This window comes from Brassica napus, chromosome A3, assembly GCF_020379485.1.
Source record: "Brassica napus cultivar Da-Ae chromosome A3, Da-Ae, whole genome shotgun sequence".
Classification (NCBI taxonomy): Eukaryota; Viridiplantae; Streptophyta; class Magnoliopsida; order Brassicales; family Brassicaceae; genus Brassica; species Brassica napus.
Window position 1 is genome coordinate 10,873,393 of NC_063436.1, and position 19,239 is coordinate 10,892,631.

The 19,239-nt window shown below is 34.3% G+C and overlaps 1 protein-coding gene across 2 annotated transcripts; it reads right to left on the reverse strand.

Moving 5' to 3' along the window:
- Positions 1-741: 741 nt before the first annotated feature.
- On the reverse strand, positions 742-6,875 carry LOC125606866 (endochitinase At2g43610). 2 transcript variants are annotated; one of them, XR_007338123.1, is made up of 3 exons: positions 6,345-6,875; positions 5,537-6,025; positions 742-823 (listed from the first exon to the last, which is right to left on the reverse strand). XR_007338123.1 is itself a non-coding variant. In XM_048775820.1 (2 exons), exons 1-2 carry the CDS (start codon positions 6,793-6,795, stop codon positions 5,631-5,633), a joined length of 846 nt encoding a protein of 281 aa, XP_048631777.1. In that variant the 5' UTR covers positions 6,796-6,875; the 3' UTR covers positions 742-5,630. The 2 variants fall into 2 exon arrangements, 1 of the variants encoding a protein (XP_048631777.1); XM_048775820.1 differs by having other exon boundaries at positions 742-6,025.
- Positions 6,876-19,239: the final 12,364 nt, after the last annotated feature.

The window sequence follows — 19,239 nt, forward strand, 5'->3', positions numbered from 1 at the left end:
ATAAATCTTCGCCTTGGATACAATTTTATAGTACCTTAATATTTCGTTTGTCATTATTTTATAATATTATCAAGATTTTTTTCTCTACATAACAACTTTTTACGAACTGAAAAAAGCTTTACTATATATGTCTTAACTGATTTCTTGTATTCTAAATGAAAAAAGAAACATTTATTAAAGTTTGTCATTTTGATCGTTTATAAAATTCATAGATTCCTTGAGGTAGATAGGTTCGAATTGTTACAAGTAGTATATATATATTATTTTTTGCTTTTCTGTCATATATATATATATATATTTTTTAAATGGTAGTGATAGCATATTAGTGACTAAAAACAATCGAGACCTTGATCAGGAGTTACCCCAAGCATCTTGCAGAACTCTGTGTATTGTTTGACCTTGCTATTCGGACCGTCGCGACGCCAGTTACTGCATTCTCGGCCATCGACCCTCTTTGTGATTTCTCCAAAGCCGGACGCACGTTCCTATTCCAAAACCACCCTATATATTTTTGGATAATATTTTTGAATTACAATAATTATAATTTTCTGTTGGTTTTTATATCTAACAATAGCTAAAAAATATAATTTATAATTGAACCATATTGTTATCGGATGATAGGTAGTGGATCACTCTCCTTTTACTCAACAGTCACTTACATGGTACTCTATTTGTTTATTCCTAAACTTTGATGAGAAAAGATGTGATAATACGCGTCTATACATATAAAACTGTCCAGTATGTAAACAAGGAAATACTTTTATTAGATAATGAGATATAGTTTCGTTTGTATCACTTATATGATAGCGGGTACAACACAACACTGTTGGACTAAGCTTGACAATAGCTTGAGAGCCAAGCTATCCTAATCCTAGTGAAATATGGAAATTGTAATAGGATTAGGAAATAAGGAAAGTTTGTTTCTAATAGGATTAGGAAAGACCTAGTCTTATATATAGAGATGCTTGTGGTATTACATCTCTAACGATTTGTGTGTGTGATTGATCTTGTGATTTGATACTTAAGAATTGAGTGATTAATAAGAGAAGGACTTCTTGTTATTGATTGTGTGATTCTATAATTGGTATCAGAGCCTAAGGCATTAAAGCAAACCGATCGATCCTACGGAGAAGACAACTATGGCCGATATGAAGGAAGAAGAAGAAACTGAACTGAAGATCAAAACAACTGGACCATCGTCCATCAAATTCCCGATGCTAACCTCTACAAACTACACTGTCTGGGCCATGCGAATGAAAATTGCGCTCAAAGTTAACAAAGTATGGGAGGCTATTGAACCTGGAAGCAAACATGAAGAAAAGAACGACATGGCTATAGCTTTGCTCTTTCAATCCATCCCTGAGGCTCTAACATTACAAGTCGGTGATCTCGATACAGCCAAAGGGGTATGGGAGGCTATCAAAGCAAGACATGTCGGTGCTGAGAGAGTACGTGAAGCGCGTTTACAAACACTAATGGCTGAATTTGACAGAATTAAGATGAAAGACGAAGACACCATTGACTCATTCGTAGGGAAACTTTCGGAGATAACATCAAAGTCAGCTTCCTTAGGAGAAATCATTGAGGAACCGAAGATCGTCAAGAAGTTTTTGAAAAGTCTACCAAGAAGAAAATACATTCATATTGTCGCATCACTTGAGCAGGTTCTTGATCTAAACATGACGAGCTTTGAGGATATCGTGGGTCGACTAAAAGCCTACGAAGAGCGAATAAAAGAAGATGAAGAAGAACAACAAGACGATCATGGAAAATTATTATATGCTAACAGTGATTCGTCACAAGATGGCTATGGACGAGGAGGACGAGGTAGAGGTGGACGAGGAACCTGGAGAGGTCGAGGTCGAGGACGTAACAGCGGGTTCTATGCACAAAGAGACGCTTATAAACAAGGTCAAAACAGAGATACCAGCCACATTACGTGTTTTGCATGTGATAAGCAAGGACATTACGCAAGTAACTGTCCTGACAAGCTTCTTAAACTCCAAGAAACTACCGAGAAGAAGGAAGGAGATACACAAGAAGCGGACGAACTTATGATGCATGAAGTAGTATATCTTAATGAAGAAAAAGTGAAGCCAAACAACTTCGAGGACGAGCAAGGAATGGAAAATCTGTGGTATCTTGACAACGGTGCTAGCAACCACATGAGTGGGAACCGACTATTTTTCTTCCAGCTCAACGAGGGAGTGACAGGAAAGGTTAAGTTCGGAGACGACTCACGTATCGATATAAAAGGAAAAGGATCAATCCGTTTTGTTCTTAAAGGAGGAGAAAAGAAGATACTAAACAACGTTTACTATATACCGGGCTTGCGAAGTAATATTTTGAGTTTAGGTCAAGCCACCGAAGTAGGTTGTGAAGTAAGAATGAAAGATGATGTTCTCTTCCTCTATGATAAAACCGGAGCCTTAATGGTGAAGACCACACGATCAAGAAACCGATTGTATAAAGTAAACTTGCTCGCAGATACTGTGCAATGTTTACTTATCTCAGGTGCTACGGAGTCATCAAAGTGGCACGCACGGTTGGGACATGTTGCGATAGAGACGATGAAGATGATGATAAACAAAGAGTTGGTCGAAGGCATCCCACATATAACTGTCGAGAAAGAAACTTGTGTTGCCTGTTTACTTGGAAAGCAGACGAGACAACCCTTTCCCCAAGCAACTTCGTTCAGAGCAACGACTCCACTTGAACTTGTGCACGGAGACTTATGTGGACCTATATCACCCGCCACACCAGGAAAGAAGCGCTATGTGTTCGTACTAATAGATGATTGTACACGCTACATGTGGACTATACTTCTCAAAGAGAAGAACGAAGCGTTTGAGAAGTTCAAAGTGTTTAAAGGACTTGCGGAACAAGAAACCAAGACATTAGTGAAAACATTTCGAACAGATAGAGGAGGAGAGTTCATGTCACAAGAGTTCATGATCTACTGCGATGAAAACAAAATCAATAGACACATGACGGCTCCATACTCACCACAGCAGAACGGAGTAGTCGAACGACGAAATCGTACGCTCTTTGAGATGACTCGAAGCTTACTTAAGCACATGAGTTTACCAAAGTACTTGTGGGGAGAAACAGTAAGACATGCAACCTATTTAATCAATAGGATTGCAACTAGGTCTCTTATGGGACAAACTCCATACGAAGCTTTGCGGAATAAACGACCAAACCTTAGTCATCTTAAAGTTTATGGCTGTGTATGTTACGCACGAACCAATGAAGCCGGTAGAAAGAAGCTCGATGATCGATCTAAAGCGTTGATACACCTAGGAACAGAGCCGGGCTCTAAGGCCTACAGGCTACTCGATCCCTCCAATCAAAGGATAATGGTTAGTCGTGACGTATATTTTGTTGAAGATAAGCAATGGAGGTGGAACAAAGATGAGACAGAGAAAGAAACAGATGATAGTATGTTTGAGTTTGGTCTTTTACCGATAAAAGACACGGGAGGTCAACAAGCGACTGAAGCAATAAGCGAAGCAGATGATACTGACGTCGAGAATGAGGAAGACGAAGGTGATGAGCATGATGAAGAAGATGAAAATACTCAGCCAGGACTGAGACGATCTTCAAGAGCAACAAGCACTCCATCATATCTAGAGGATTATATCCTCTTCGCAGAAGCAGAGTGCGAGAAGCTCTTGATGGTTATAAACAATGAACCATGGGATTTTAATGAGGCCAAAGAGCTTGACGTGTGGGTTGAGGCGTGTAAGGAAGAGATATTTTCCATCGAGAAAAATAACACATGGATACTTGTAGACTTGCCAAAAGGATTTAAACCGATAGGTTTGAAATGGGTGTTCAAGATAAAAAGGAATGCAGATGGGAGTATCAGCAAGTACAAAGCAAGGTTGGTAGCAAAAGGATACGTACAGAGACATGGCATTGATTATGACGAGGTGTTTGCACCAGTAGCTCGGATTGAAACCATTAGACTTGTGGTCGCGCTTGCAGCTTCATACGGATGGGAGATACATCACTTGGACGTAAAGACAGCATTCTTGCATGGAGAGTTAAAAGAAGAAGTATATGTAAGACAACCTGAAGGTTTTGAGATCAAAGGGAAGGAAGAGAAAGTGTATAAACTCAACAAAGCTCTCTATGGTCTAAGGCAGGCTCCTAGAGCATGGAACATCAAACTAAACCGAATTCTAAAGGAGTTTGGTTTTACTCGTTGCTCTAAAGAGCCTTCACTATACAGACGACAAGATCCAAAGGGGTTATTACTAGTGTGCGTGTACGTTGACGACTTGCTCGTGACAGGATCTTCCTTGAAATCCACGTTTGAGTTTAAACAAGAGATGGCAAGCAAGTTCGAGATGAGTGACTTAGGAAGGTTAACCTACTATCTAGGCATTGAAGTGCTCCAATACGATGGAGGTGTGGTGTTGTCTCAAGATAAATATGCTCGAAAGATTTTAGAAGAAGCTGGTATGGGTAATTGTAATCTTACTCATGTACCTATGGAAGTAAATATCCGACTATCCAAATCAGGTCTTGAGAAGGGTATTGACGAGAGAGAGTATAGGAGATGCATAGGATGTCTTCGGTACTTGCTTCACACCCGACCTGATCTTTCTTATAGTGTAGGAGTGCTTAGTCGATACATGCAAGAGCCAAAAGTGTCTCATGGTGCGGCTTTGAAGGGCGTTCTTCGGTACCTCCGTGGTACAACAACACTTGGTCTACGCTATACTCGATCCCTCACACGGGAATTAATTGGCTATAGCGATAGTTCACACAATGTTGATGAAGATGATGGCAAGAGCACAACTGGACATGTTTTCTACTTGGATCAAAGTCCAATCACGTGGTGCTCTCAAAAACAAGAGATCGTGGCGTTATCATCATGTGAGGCTGAATTTATGGCAGCAACGGAGGCTGCTAAACAAGCAATATGGCTTCAGGAGCTCATGAGTGAAGTCATGGGAAATGTTTGTAATAAAGTGATCGTGAGGGTTGATAACAAGTCTGCAATCTCGCTTTCAAGGAACCCGGTCTTTCATGGTCGTAGTAAGCATATTCATCGGAGATTTCATTTTATTAGAGAATGTGTGGAGAATGAACAAATTGAAGTCGAACATGTACCGGGGAATGAACAAAGAGCTGACATACTTACAAAGGCTCTTAGTAGAATTCGATTCAAAGAGATTAGGAGTCTCATTGGAGTTCATGTTGTGAGTGAAGATGGAATCAAGCTTAAGGGGGAGAATGTTGGACTAAGCTTGACAATAGCTTGAGAGCCAAGCTATCCTAATCCTAGTGAAATATGGAAATTGTAATAGGATTAGGAAATAAGGAAAGTTTGTTTCTAATAGGATTAGGAAAGACCTAGTCTTATATATAGAGATGCTTGTGGTATTACATCTCTAACGATTTGTGTGTGTGATTGATCTTGTGATTTGATACTTAAGAATTGAGTGATTAATAAGAGAAGGACTTCTTGTTATTGATTGTGTGATTCTATAAACACAACACAACACAACATTACATACCGTACACACACAACATAGTATATGACTTCTCTTTATTATTCGACACTTTAACCCACACATACTTCAATACTTGAAACCCCACATTGACTAGTAGTGTCTTCAACATTTGAGGTTGGTTCCAGGAGTGACCCCAAGCTTCTTGCAGAAATCCAAGTAATGGTTAACCCTACTCTGCACTGCGGCTGGACGTCCACCGTCACACTCACCGCCATTGATCCTCCTCGTGGTGGCTCCAAATCCTCGGCTCAAAACCGGACGCACATTTTTGTTCCAAAACCACATGGCACATTTGAAAGCCACGGTTGGGCTACGAGCCACCATATCTGGATCCTTCAAGAGAGGAAGTCCAAGAAACTTCCCGGCTGCACCGTAGTTGTAGTTCCATGTGATTTGGATTGGACCACGACCGTAGTAATTCTTGCCCGGTTGACATGGGTACGTTGTGCTCGGTGAGCAGTACCTTCCCCTAGCTATTTCTTCTTTGTAGCAGAAACCTTAATTTACATCACCAAAGAAGTAAACTTAATAATGAAATGGATCCAGCTAATTAAAAAATATCTATAAGATAAAATCAAAATATAATCGAATATTTTTGTAATAAAACTAGAAAATCCTTAGATTTTATGAGAAAATCCTATAACTATCAAAATTAAACCCTAATACAAACAGTAACCAAAGGTATTTACATATATTTGCGTTAAACTTTCTATAGCTGACTACACTACATATTATAAGAAAATCACCATAAAAGGTAACTAAGATTAATTACTTTACTATATTTTCTGATGGAAAAATGATAAACGCTGAGCTTACTTCCAGATTCGTGAGAGAACTGAGCCAACATGGCTGCAATCTCACGCTTGGCAACGGTTCCTTTGTAGGCTGCAAACGATTGAGCGGCCGCGATGAACGCCTGGCGAGTGTAGAACCCTTTGGCTGGGCAACCACGTCCGACTTTACTCATGATGCCGTTGAAGAACGCTGGGGTAACAACGCTTGCTATGGTACCGCGAGGACCAGCGTTTAGACCGCCGCTACCGCTGGGTGTTGGAGTAGGTTTAGGTTTGGATTTGCAAGGTCCACTCTGACATCCCGTGCCGCAGTAAGCGTTTGTGGTGCCACAATATCCCCATCTGCTGCAGCACATGTTGCCTTTACAACCGGTTTTACCGCAGTTCTGAGAAAATGCGGTTTCTGTCATGATGGTTAAAGTGAAGAGGAAAATCATGAGAGCGTTTTTGAGTAGAACATTGTGTGTTGCCATCTTTTGATATAATTTTGGATCGAATGTTTCTGAGAGTGATTTGTATGAAGAAATGAGAGGGTCTGGAGTCGTATTTATAGTGTAAATATGGCAATATTGAATATGCTTGGTCAAGGTTAAATATGTTTTATAAACAAGTCATGACCCATTCCTTTTCTTGTAGTTGTGATTAAGGATAAATACTATGATCATTTGAATATGGACTTGGTCTTAACGTTTAGCCGAGTTTTAATAAAATCGTTCTCAAGATAATCTTTTCTAATCAAACAAGTCCGGGATCGGGTCGGTTCACATACACCAACAACCTATTTGAACGATTAAAATCTAATAACCTTAAAAATACATTCTATATCGTGATGTCTAACCAAGAACAAAGAACATATTATATATGTGCATTCGTATATACAGCTAAACTGATTAGCTCGATAGCCTCGATCCATTATAGTTCGATATTCGTTGAAGTAAATCTAAAGTCTGGCTTTATTATTTTATCAAATAATTCAGATGAAAAGAACTAGAAATTTTACATCGTACGTCACTAAAATTTAAAAAATATATATATATATAATTGGTTGCATAATTCACAGTGGTGCTTAAGTAACGGTGTTATTATCACATAATGTATGGGTGTAATATGTTATTGAAGGTTCTACGATCGCGTAAGACCTGTATACGGACATCTTTTTTTTCTGGTAGAGAGATTAAGAACTTCAAACTCTACAAATAAGGGAAGCAAAACCAAAACTAAGAGCAATAATGGAGGATTTTTAAAATATTAAGCCTGGATCCATGTCGTGTAATAGCTTTGAAAATTTATATTAATCAAATTTAATACATACTAGAGATTAACCCGCACGCCTGTGCGGATGTTAATTTTTACGGTTTTATAAATTTTTATTCGTTATTTTATAATTAGTGTTATATATTTAAGATGTGTTATCGTATAACTAATTGTATTCAAAAGATTTTGACTGAATCGGATAATAAGAATAATTTTGGTACAAATATACGAACGCGTTTCGGATACATTGGTTATTTAGATATTTTTTATGTTTTTACACATCAAAATCAAAATCATTCAGACCCGGGAGGAACCAACTCAAACCTCATACATAAATTTATAATATCCATGTGGCGCCTAATTTCAAAACCAAAAAAAAATAATCTCGAAAGAAACAATTTGTACCTCAATGAGTATCCGAATGTCCATAATTAACTGATTCTGCAAATAAGTTAAAAATAAAACTATTTCTATATATTTGGCAAAAATTACAAGATAGAAAGAATTTTTTATTTAGTATAATAGTTATATGAAGTGAACATTAAGTGATAATAAATGTAATACTTTTTAATTATTTTGATTTAAATTATTATTTTGTTCACATAAACTATGCCTTTGAATTATGTGTTTGACTACGTAATTTTTCACCAATTGGAACTAAGACAAAAGAAAGTTGTAGTTTTTTTTTATTGTTTTTTTGTCATCAACAAACAGACTCATATAGACTCTGAGTTGTAGTAAAACAGATTAAACCAAACTATTAATCATATGCAAAGCTCGGTTATCTTACATTTCTGTTTTTTTATAATTGCACAAAGTTAATATTGATTAAATAATAAATAAAAAATCTGTATTATTACTTTTATGGTATATTATAATTAATGAGTTGATGTATTGTTACGGTAAATATAATTAATGATGTGATGTATTGTTAAAATAATATAATTAATGAAATTACTAAAATAACACTATACTTATATTTTTACACATTAATATTTGTTTTTCATAATTAGTATTTTATTTAGATATGCCGTAATGTAAATAATTGTATTCAAAAGACATATATCAAATCAGATAATATGGTTATTTTGGTACAAATATCCAAACCCGTTTCAAATACATTGGTTATTTAAATATTTTTAGGATCATATACATCAGAACCGAACACATCCACCCTCAAAAGGACTCAACTCAAAACCTACACATAAATTTATAATATTCTAGGAGAGAGTAATTTAAAAAAAAAACAATAATAGAAAGGAACAATTAGTACCTAAGTGGATATCTAGTGTTCATGCATAACTAATTTTATAAACTAATAAAAAATATTTTCTATGTGTTTTGCTAAATTAAGTGAAATAGAAAAAGTTTTTTATTTAGTAAGTCAATTATATTAAGTGAAAAAATAGGTGACAATAAATGTAATTCATTTTTATTATTTTGATTTAAGTTATGATTTTATTCACAATACATGTCTTTGAATTATTTTTTAGTAAAACAAACTAAACCAAACGTTGAACCTTATGCAAAACTCAGTTATGTTACTTTTTTGATTTTATAATTGGTACAAATCAATATTGATTAACTACTAAATACAAATCTACACTATTATTATTATGGTAATATAATTAATGATGTGAAATATTGTTAAGGTAATATAATTAATAAATTTGTTAATAGAGTGAAATATGAAAATACAATTAATGTAATACTGATATCCTCGTATTCAAACAATTCTCGGTTATACTACTATTCATGTTTCCAAACATTACTAAAGTGTACTTCAGTTTTAATAATATAGATGATGTTATCCAAAAATAAAATTTTGTGTAAAAGTTTTTTTCTTCAACAAGTAGATAATACATATTAGAATGAAAAAATATTAGATATCTTGAGAAACTTAATTTTAAATAATTCACCAAATATATATAAATAGTTATAATCTACCACAAAAATTTGAAAACCATTCTCTACGGGAGAATTTTAAAATATCAACCCATTACTTGGTTGGTGGTAGTCTATTGACAATTTTTAGGTGTTTGGTGTGTACTTACATCAGATTTTGATACAATTTTTTTGGAAAACTAGAAATTATCATCACTTGACCAGTATACGTTTGGGCTTCGGTCCAAATAGTTTATATAGTGGATCGTAACAGGTGATCTGTTCACCTCTTTGCATTTGTTGGAATTTATTCCAAACTCGGATTAGGCAGTGAGATAGCCAATCCATTCTGTAATACTAAGTGTGTTCCTGCCAAAGCCAACTTGATCAGCTGAAAGGGTTTATAAAAAAAAAAAACATTGAACCATATATATATATATATATAATCACATATATATATATATATATATATATAATCAAAGATATGTGATACGACTTTTTCAAACCTATGTGTTACAAATAATTTGAAACTCAGCTAGATGAATCCGTATTATATTATAAATATATCTCCATATGAGAAGCGAATTGCCATATACAATGTAAGCACGTACGTTTTTAAATTATTACGACATAGGGGGCCTCCTCTGCGTTTTTTACAGCCCATCTTTGTCTGAGTAGAGTCTTTCGACTGGTTTTCCCGCTACTACCCACAAACGCAGCTTTTGCGTTTGGTAGCGATTGTCGACGGTTTGCAACAATCACTCAAATCGCTCTAAACCGCTTCAAACCGCTCAGAATCTCATAAATTCAAAAGCTGGTTCTATCTAGCATTTGCGGTTGCGGATGGTTGCAGGAAGGTAAATTTTTTTTCTTTAAAAAAAAAATATATATATACAAAAGTAAAAATATTTAATAGAAATTTTAAAATTGAAATTATGAAAATATTAAAATATATCTATTATATTTTAATTAATATTATAAAATTTTATAATAAAAACAATTTCAATAAATTTTCAAAAATTAAAATTATCTTTCTAAATATAAATTTTATATTTATTATAATTTTATGATTTTTGATATTTTTATAATTATATTAAATATATATATTGTTAATTTATTATTTGACTGTTACCGCATTTGGTAATTAATCAGTCATAAATCACCCGCAAACGCACCAATTTTTAACCGCAGTACCAGTCGTACAAATCTTTTAAAACCGCTAAAAATCGCAACCGTTCGCATCCACAAACTCCCGCAACCGCAACCGCTGCGTTTGAACCCGTCAGGTCCATAGTGTTCAACTTTCAAGGACTGCGATGGTTTGGAAATGATAATATTCATGTTTCTCACGTAGAGATAATTTTAGCTAACATTCCAAATCATTAATAAGTGTATAATTATAATTAACGAATCGCTGAATTGACTGACTATGTTATTTAAAGGGGTTTACTTAGCGAGTCACGACAATTAAGAGGTTTACTTCAGCGCTAATTGAGGATCCTTGGAATGCGCCGGCGTGGCCCTATCCTTTCAGAGTCAACTCAAGCATGTCACATGTTCACATGAAGGAACTCTCCTTTGTTTCCCGGGTCAAAAGGTATGAACTTATTACTATTTTAATTTTCTTGACAGTCATGTGTTTTTTTTTTGGTAAAAAGTAAGTTCCAGTCATTCGATTCGTAATTTTAAAACTGAAAGTATTATACTTGCGATGATTCAATGTTACACAAACCATATGTTTATATTCGCAATAGTACTCAAATTCTGATTTTGATCTCGATTGATTTTATTTTTCATTCTTTATGCCATAGATCACTTTTTTTTTTTGAACACCAAAAGATTAATATTGAATAAGAGACTAGTACAAAGTAGCGGCTGTACGCAGAGTGTTTTTTGCCAAAGAATCGGCAATCAAGTTCTGAGAGCGCGGAACATAAGAAAAAAACACAGAAACAAAGGAACGGGATAGAAACTCGACAGATCACTAAATTTTTAATTAACGCCATTTGAAATGGAATAGTTTATTAAATTATTTTTTTATTATTCAATAGATTATTATTGGGTAAATCTCCAAAATAGCACTTTTCTAAGTTTATATCACAAAAATAGCACTCAAAAACTAAAATGACCAAAATAACATTTTATCTTTTGAAAAATTTAAATTTTTTTTATTTTTCAAAATTTGAAATCTTATCCCCAAAACCTCATTTCTCAACTCTAAACCCTAAAACATAAACTCTAAATCCTAAACCCTAAATTCTAAACCCTAAACCCCACCCCTTGAGTGCTATTTTTGTGACTTTTGGCCTTGAGTGCTAGTTTGGGAACAAAAACTTGATTTAGTGCTATTTTGGTCTTTTTCTCATTATTATTTATCCTATTAAAATAGAATTCATGATTTTTTTTTCATGTGTGATATTTTAAATGGACTATCCCTAAAAAGTTGTTTATATTATTATTTTTTTGCATTTTCATGATACAATCTTAACAACCTATTTAATTCTCTTTTTATTCCATCAAAATATTATAAGATATGCATAATTTCGAAAATATAATATTCCATCAATATCTATTAATACTATTAAAACAAAGATATTTTTTATCTAATTGCAAATAGTTTAGATTGGACTATTTCATTTATTTAGTTTTTATTATTTGGCATAGAACAAACTTAGTTATTATCAAATATAAACATAATATTAACATATTATTTAAATAATTTCAAAATAAGATCAAAAGATATTATTGAGTATTTTATTCTAATATTATTTTTAACAATATCTTTGTATTTAAAATATCATTATTTTTTAATATTTATTTTAAATAATGAAAATTTGTAATTATCTTAAATTTTACATATGAATATTAATTCATTTTTATTTATCGAATAAGAAACAAAAATTATATAATATATATATATATATAATGTATATTCATTATTAAATCATTACAGTAAATAATATATATAACATAACTTAATGTATTTACTGACTGTTTTATAAGTTGTAAATTAAAAGATTACATATACATAATAACACATATTCATACAGTTTACAACATACTTTGATCAATTTATTAATGCAAAATATTCAAAATAAGATATTTAAAATTAATAAATAATTTAATATTTAATATAATATCAAATTAGAATATTAAAAAATAATTTAATCTAATTGAATTTGATAAATAAAATAATAAATCTAGTTGACATTAATATTATTTGATTATATGGTATATTGAATTATATATCATGATTTACAATTGCAGATATTGCAACTATTTCATAAATATGTAAACATATATCAAGTATTAGATGGGTTGAACGTCATATAACTAATTTATATTATAATAAATATTTAATAATATTATAAGAAGTAAATACTTATTTATATACAAGAAGATATTTAAGATACTTATTTAAAATTTAAATACTTATTTTTAGATATAATTTCAAAATAAATATATAATTGAATATTTAAGGTACATATTTATGTTTCAAATTTTTACACTTGTGATTAATTTAGATATCTTTAACGGCCTGATTTATTCAGCTAGGTGGGCCACCGGTTTCTTGAAAAACATTCAAACAAGACACAATCTCTCGCTCGTAGACGGAGGAAGAATACAAGGCAATGCCGGATACAGTTCAAGAGTTTATTTGGTTGAAAAATATACTGACTACATTTGGCGTCTGTGTTGACAAACCAATTACGTTTTATTGTGATAACATTTCAGCAATTCATATAGAAACTAATATCATTTTCCATGAAAGGACGAAACCTATTGGAATTAATTATCATTTTATAAGAGATAAGATCGTGAGAGATTTTGTTACAACAAAACATGTTTCAACAAAGTTGCAACTTGTTAATATTTTGACGTAGTCACTTGGTAAAAAGGTGTTTGCAGTACTTCTTGTATGTCGAGTTGGAGTTCGAAACCTACACCTTCCAACTTGAGGGAGGGAATATTGAGATATGTACAGATCTACAATAGTTATGATCGGATAGGATTGTATCTTTTGTGTATCTATGTTTTAGGATAGAAACCTTTTAATAAATATAAGATCTTGGACCTTAGAATTGATAAAAAAAAAACACTTTTCATATATTCTTTTTTGACAAAACATTTCCAGTTTTAGTAAATTAATGATTCTTAATAAGAAAATCTAGACTTTTCAAAATTATATGACTTATCCACATTGTAAATTCAGTATCAACATGTATAAATACATATATGTATAATTGATTAGTAGGCTAAAAGAAGAAGAGAAAACAACTTAAAAAGACTGAAAAATTCGGTGAACAAATAAAAAGAGGAAAATGGATACAGGTTCCTTAATCATAGTCATTGTCTTTGTGGGGGTCAGCATCTTAGGTTGTGCAGCTTGTTATATCATCAAACGGTTAGTGGGAGATGACTATGTCAACGATGGATAACTATTATTCTGTTGCCAATTAACTATGTCCTTTTTGTTAGTTTTCAATCAAGTGTTGTTCAACATAATGATATTGTTGTAACTATATTATATTTGCATAATTAAATTATTGGTAAAGTCTAAGAACTTCCAAATCTACCACCTATTAAACAACACTACAGTTTATATTACCGAAACAGAGCTTTAGATTATTATTTTTATAACACAAACAGAGTTTTAGATATAAGAGAATACTAGATGATAATCCGTGCGCATGCGCGGACGATGTTTTTATACTAATGTTTGTTCATTAAATTATTTTAACATTTTGCAACACTACAATCTTTGTCGATTGTAAAATGATGAATACAAATATTGGTCTCTTAAATATATCATCATGTTTGAAGAGTTAACGTACGACAGCTCATTTTAATTATTTTAAGACTTCAATGGACAAACAAAAAATTAAGTTTTACGGCTGAAATAAATCACAAAAACCAAATAGGCAACATCGATTGTAAAATGACGAAAGAGGATTAGGTTTTCTGCTCTCGATTTGTCTACTATTGACTCTTCAAAATTGATTTCACTTTTTACTTCTATAAAATTTTGCTTTCGTTCTCGTTTCTGTTTCACATTAAAAAGTGATTTCATTTTAAAAAAGTTTGGTAATCACCAAGTAGAAGGAGAAGATTTTACTGAAACATTTGCACCAGTTGCGAAAAATGACCACAATGCTTTATTGAGGTAGTGGCTGCCAGATATTTGGAAGTACAACAGATGGATGGATGATGTGACGCATTGTGGAGAGTTTCTTTTCAACTTTATTATTATAGATATGGTATTCCGTGACCAAGTAAAAAAAATAGGCACATCATGAAATACACATATTGAGAAATAAATTAGAAATATAGCCATGAAATACATATATTCTATTTTTGATAATAGAATAGACTAATTACGTTTTATTTAGAATAGAATAAATTTGTTATATTTTCATACATTTACATTATATATCAAGTTTCATTATATTTTGTTTTTTAAAATTCAAAACATATTATGTAAATAAAAAAATCTCTGTTTTTTCAAATAAATAAAATTTTCAAATAATAATTATTATATTAAAGTAACTAAAAGAATAGAGGGAAATGTAAATAGGGGTAAAATGGCAAATAATGTATAAATATACTTTAGATTTTTTTGTCATGGTTACTTTCTTAATTAAATTCTTTTTATGGCTATAGAGCCAAATTTCCCCTTTTCAGTGTAAATTTTGTCAGATACGTTATACTACATGCATATACTTATACTTGAAGATGCAAGCCGATCTTGTATATGTCCAGGGGCGGACGCAGGAAGGCGTTGGGTGTGGCATGTGCCCCACACAAAATATTTTTTTCCCTTAAATAGTTGACATCTAATTTATGTAGACACCCTTCATCTAAGAATTTTTTACATTGCATGCCCCATACTAAATGAGTGGCTGGATCCACCCTGTATATATCAATAGTCTTTTTCGATTAACTAGATGGAAAATTCACTGATGCTGGACTTCATTAGTCATTAATGCATAAGGTATATGGAGTGGTAGATACTATGTAGATGCAAAATGTTTGATCTGGAGAAAGATAAACTTAGGTTTATTTTTGTGTAGTCGGTGAACTAGTTGTTGATCTAAGTTACAACATATAGTGCACCACTCTGGTGAAGACCAGGTGGATGCAAGATATTGATTTGGCGTGGAATAAATTTGAAGAGCAAGTTTATACCGTGGAGAAAAAGCAAGAGGATAAACTTGGGAGCAATTTTATTCTTTGAAAAAAAAAGAATAAATATAAGGTACTCTAAATATAATTCCAAGAAATATACTTATTAATATGTAAGTTGTCAATATCCATACCTTCCTTGGACAATGATTTTGGAAACATGGAGATCATATTAAACAGTCATGGATCGATGGTAATTATTGATTCTTATTATTTTAGAGGAAGGATGGGAATCTCTTGAAAGTGTTTTTACATCGTGTTGAAACAAAAGCTGAAGTAATGAAGATAGAAAGACAAATTTGGATAGATTAAAAATTTCCAGTAGCATTTGTTATATATGGTCTTAATAGATATTGTATAAAGCTGATTAAACAAATCTTGTAATAGATCATTTATGTGATTTCTAATAAAGTAAAGGTGTATGCTTGTCTCCATTGTCTCTCCATTTATTTTTTTCATTAATTTGTTGTGGTTGTATCTTAAACTTATAATACAGTTTGTAAAAACGTGTAAATTTTGTTCATGTAGAAATATTGTATATTTTTTACTAAAGAAAATAAAATGAATTAAACATCGCTAAGAAATCAACACAAAAGGTAAAAGAAAAGCTATAAGCAACACAATAAAATAAAATTCACAGATTTGAAATCCTCAATGATATAAGAGAGTGAGAGTCTGACTCCTAAAAGGGTCCTTCTACGAAGAGGACGAACAAGAAGCCATCGAAAAAGGCCCTTTTGATGTCGGTTATGATTTATGAACCCTATCATGTGTACGTTCACGCTTATTTTAGGTGTTTGCATGTGGACCATCTTATCTGTAACGATTTAGTTATATTATTATTTTTTTTATTTAACCTGGGAGTATCCTGGGCCTATGGAAGGGCCCAGACTAATCCTCAAAAGAAGGTGCAGCCCACAGATAGACCCGTTCTTCGGATATGCAAATGGGCCCTAATGCATGGGTCCATATCCGTGTGGGGTGTCCAGAGACATCATGAGGTAGTTTCCTCCGGCAGAGTTCGAACTCGTAACCTAGGTGCAGGAAGGAGCCCGTCCTTACCATTGGACCATGATTTAGTTATATTAATAAAAATATTTTCCCTCTAGTTCAAATTACTGCTTGTGTATATCGTCTACTTGATAATCAGGATAGCGATGAAAAACAAGTGGAAAAACAAATAATTTTAGTTTGTTCTTTGATTCGTAAATGCATCTATTTCTTGAGGCCTACGTATAGATCGGTCCCTATTAATCATTATTTGTGCAATTGTGCGCAAAGAGTGAAATTTACATGCATACTATGTAAAAGACTTTTTGTTTGAAATCTGACATCTAAAGTGAGATGGGACATATACATTTTTTTATATACAAAACGAAGATTTCAACTATTCATCGCAGTTTCTAAATGAACATCTAAACATTAAAATAAAGAACAAATAAGCAAATGTAAAAGAGATGATTTGTTCAAAAAATAGAGATGATAGAGAGGTTGTAAAAAAAACTGAAAAACCTAAATACATTTGATGAAAAAATCCCAATATATAAAAGGGATTGAGGGAGTGTTTTTAGTCTATCCACTTCAACTTGGAAAATCACCCAGAATCATCATTATGCCAGTCAGACCTGTTATTGGTCTGAAACAGAATTCACAGGGGCCTACTCATATTGGTTTGTCAATATTCTCTCATAGCCCAAGTTAAGTCATCCTAACCCTCTTTTGTAACCCAATGACTGTAGATATTGATTTCTGCAAAACACCGTTTATGTGGACCCATTCTCATTCATTCAATTCCATAACTGGCCTCATTTAACTCAACAACAACTAGATGTCGACCCTTTCAGCTTCTTCTGCATTTCTATATAAACGTAGCTCAACACTTCCATGGAAGCCCTATATTTAACTCAAACACCAATCGGGTTGAGATGTTTTAAATCATGCACGATCGGTAGTGAGGCTGATGTGTGTCCACCACTTCCTTTTTTCCCTCTCTTACTTACTGTTTCACAAAGTTTTTGATTAGTTTTACACTTTTACTCAACTCAGAACGATCAATTCCAGATCTTCTGATATCATCATTCAACTTGGGGGAATCCTTCATGAGTTCAATATCTGAACAGAGAGTTCGTCCTTCTTATAAGTACGAGAAAGTGATGTAGTCATCAGAGAAGAAGTCTGAGGCTCCAGGCTGATTACTGAGACGGAGACGGAGACGTAGCGACCAGATGTGACAGTAACTTATTGAATTATTAAGAAAGTAATGCTTTGTTCTTCAGTAATCTGGTTACAAATTGCTGACGCTGGGAGAAACTTTTTGGATTGGAAGGTTCGGTGGCTTGGAATTCTGAGATTCTGAGAGAAGCCAAAGAAACAGAAAAGAGAAGCTAAGAGAGGTCGGAAGAAGAAAACAAAGAGATGGTTGTGACTTGCAATAATGAAAACACCCGCAGAAGCAACTGAGAAGGTGTAAGCGAGAAGTTAGCTGTAGAACAATAGCATAGAAAATGGAGGAAGAACATGTAGTAAAGAGGGTTTTCAGCCGCCTAGGGTTTTCAGCCGCCTCTCCCCTTCCGGCGGTCGCCGCCGCGTCTCAGGCGACCGCCGGGCTTTGCGTCTTGTTCTTTTTCTTTCGTCTGCGTCTCTGTGTCCTCGTCGTCGTCTCCTCCTCTGTTTCTTTCTGCGGCTTCCTGACGCGGCAGCAGTCCCACTTCCTGTTCAGATCCAGAGCTTCCTTGCATCACGGTCAGTCCATGGGGGTGGCAGCACTAGAGGACGGTGTTTTTGCTCCTTCACGGTTCTGTTTCTACGAGGCTAGGTAAGCTCTGTCCGGATTGGGTTTTTATTTCACTGTTGCTGTGCGTTTGGTTTGAGTGTTGTGGCGTGGAGTTTGTTGAGAAGCTGGCTGTCGTTGTTCTCCTCCGGCTAGTGGCGTGGTGGTGGGTTCGTTGGCATGGTCCAGTTAGGGTTTCAGTCTCCGCGGATCTGAGATCTGTTTCTCCGCTTCTTCGGGTGATCTCCGGTTGGCGCGTGTGGGCTCTCTCCGTCTCTGGTGAGGTCTGGTGGCAATGCGCGTAGGTCACGGTGGCGCGTGGTGGTGGCAGAGCGCGTGTCTCAGGAGAGTTTGTTGTTCTTCCTGTTCTTCTCCAGAGCAGTTTCCGGTGTATCCGGTTTGGTCCTTGCCGTGATCTGAGTGCTCCTCCTCTTCATCACTCTCTCAATAAGGTATGCGATTGGGTCATTCTCGTTTGTTGGTGTGGAGTTTTGTTCTAGCCGTGCAGTAGTTGGTCTAGCGAGTGGTTTGTTCTCCAGCGGTTGTGCTTCCGGAGAGTAACCACCTTTCGGTCCGCTCTCTCTATATGAGATTTCGGTTCAATGGGTGCAACGGTCACGTCGAGTTGAACTGGAGGCGGCAATCTCCGGGTCTCTTCGACGAACGACGACATCGTCGCTCGGTGGTCATCTTTCGTGCCGTCGGAAGTATAGTTGTCTGGTGTTTCGAGTTTGTTCGTGCTTGGTTTCTTTGTCCGGATTTGGTTTAGGCATTTGTAGTCGGAAGCTGTAGGAACCGTTGTTTCAAGGTTTGAGGGCGCCTTGCT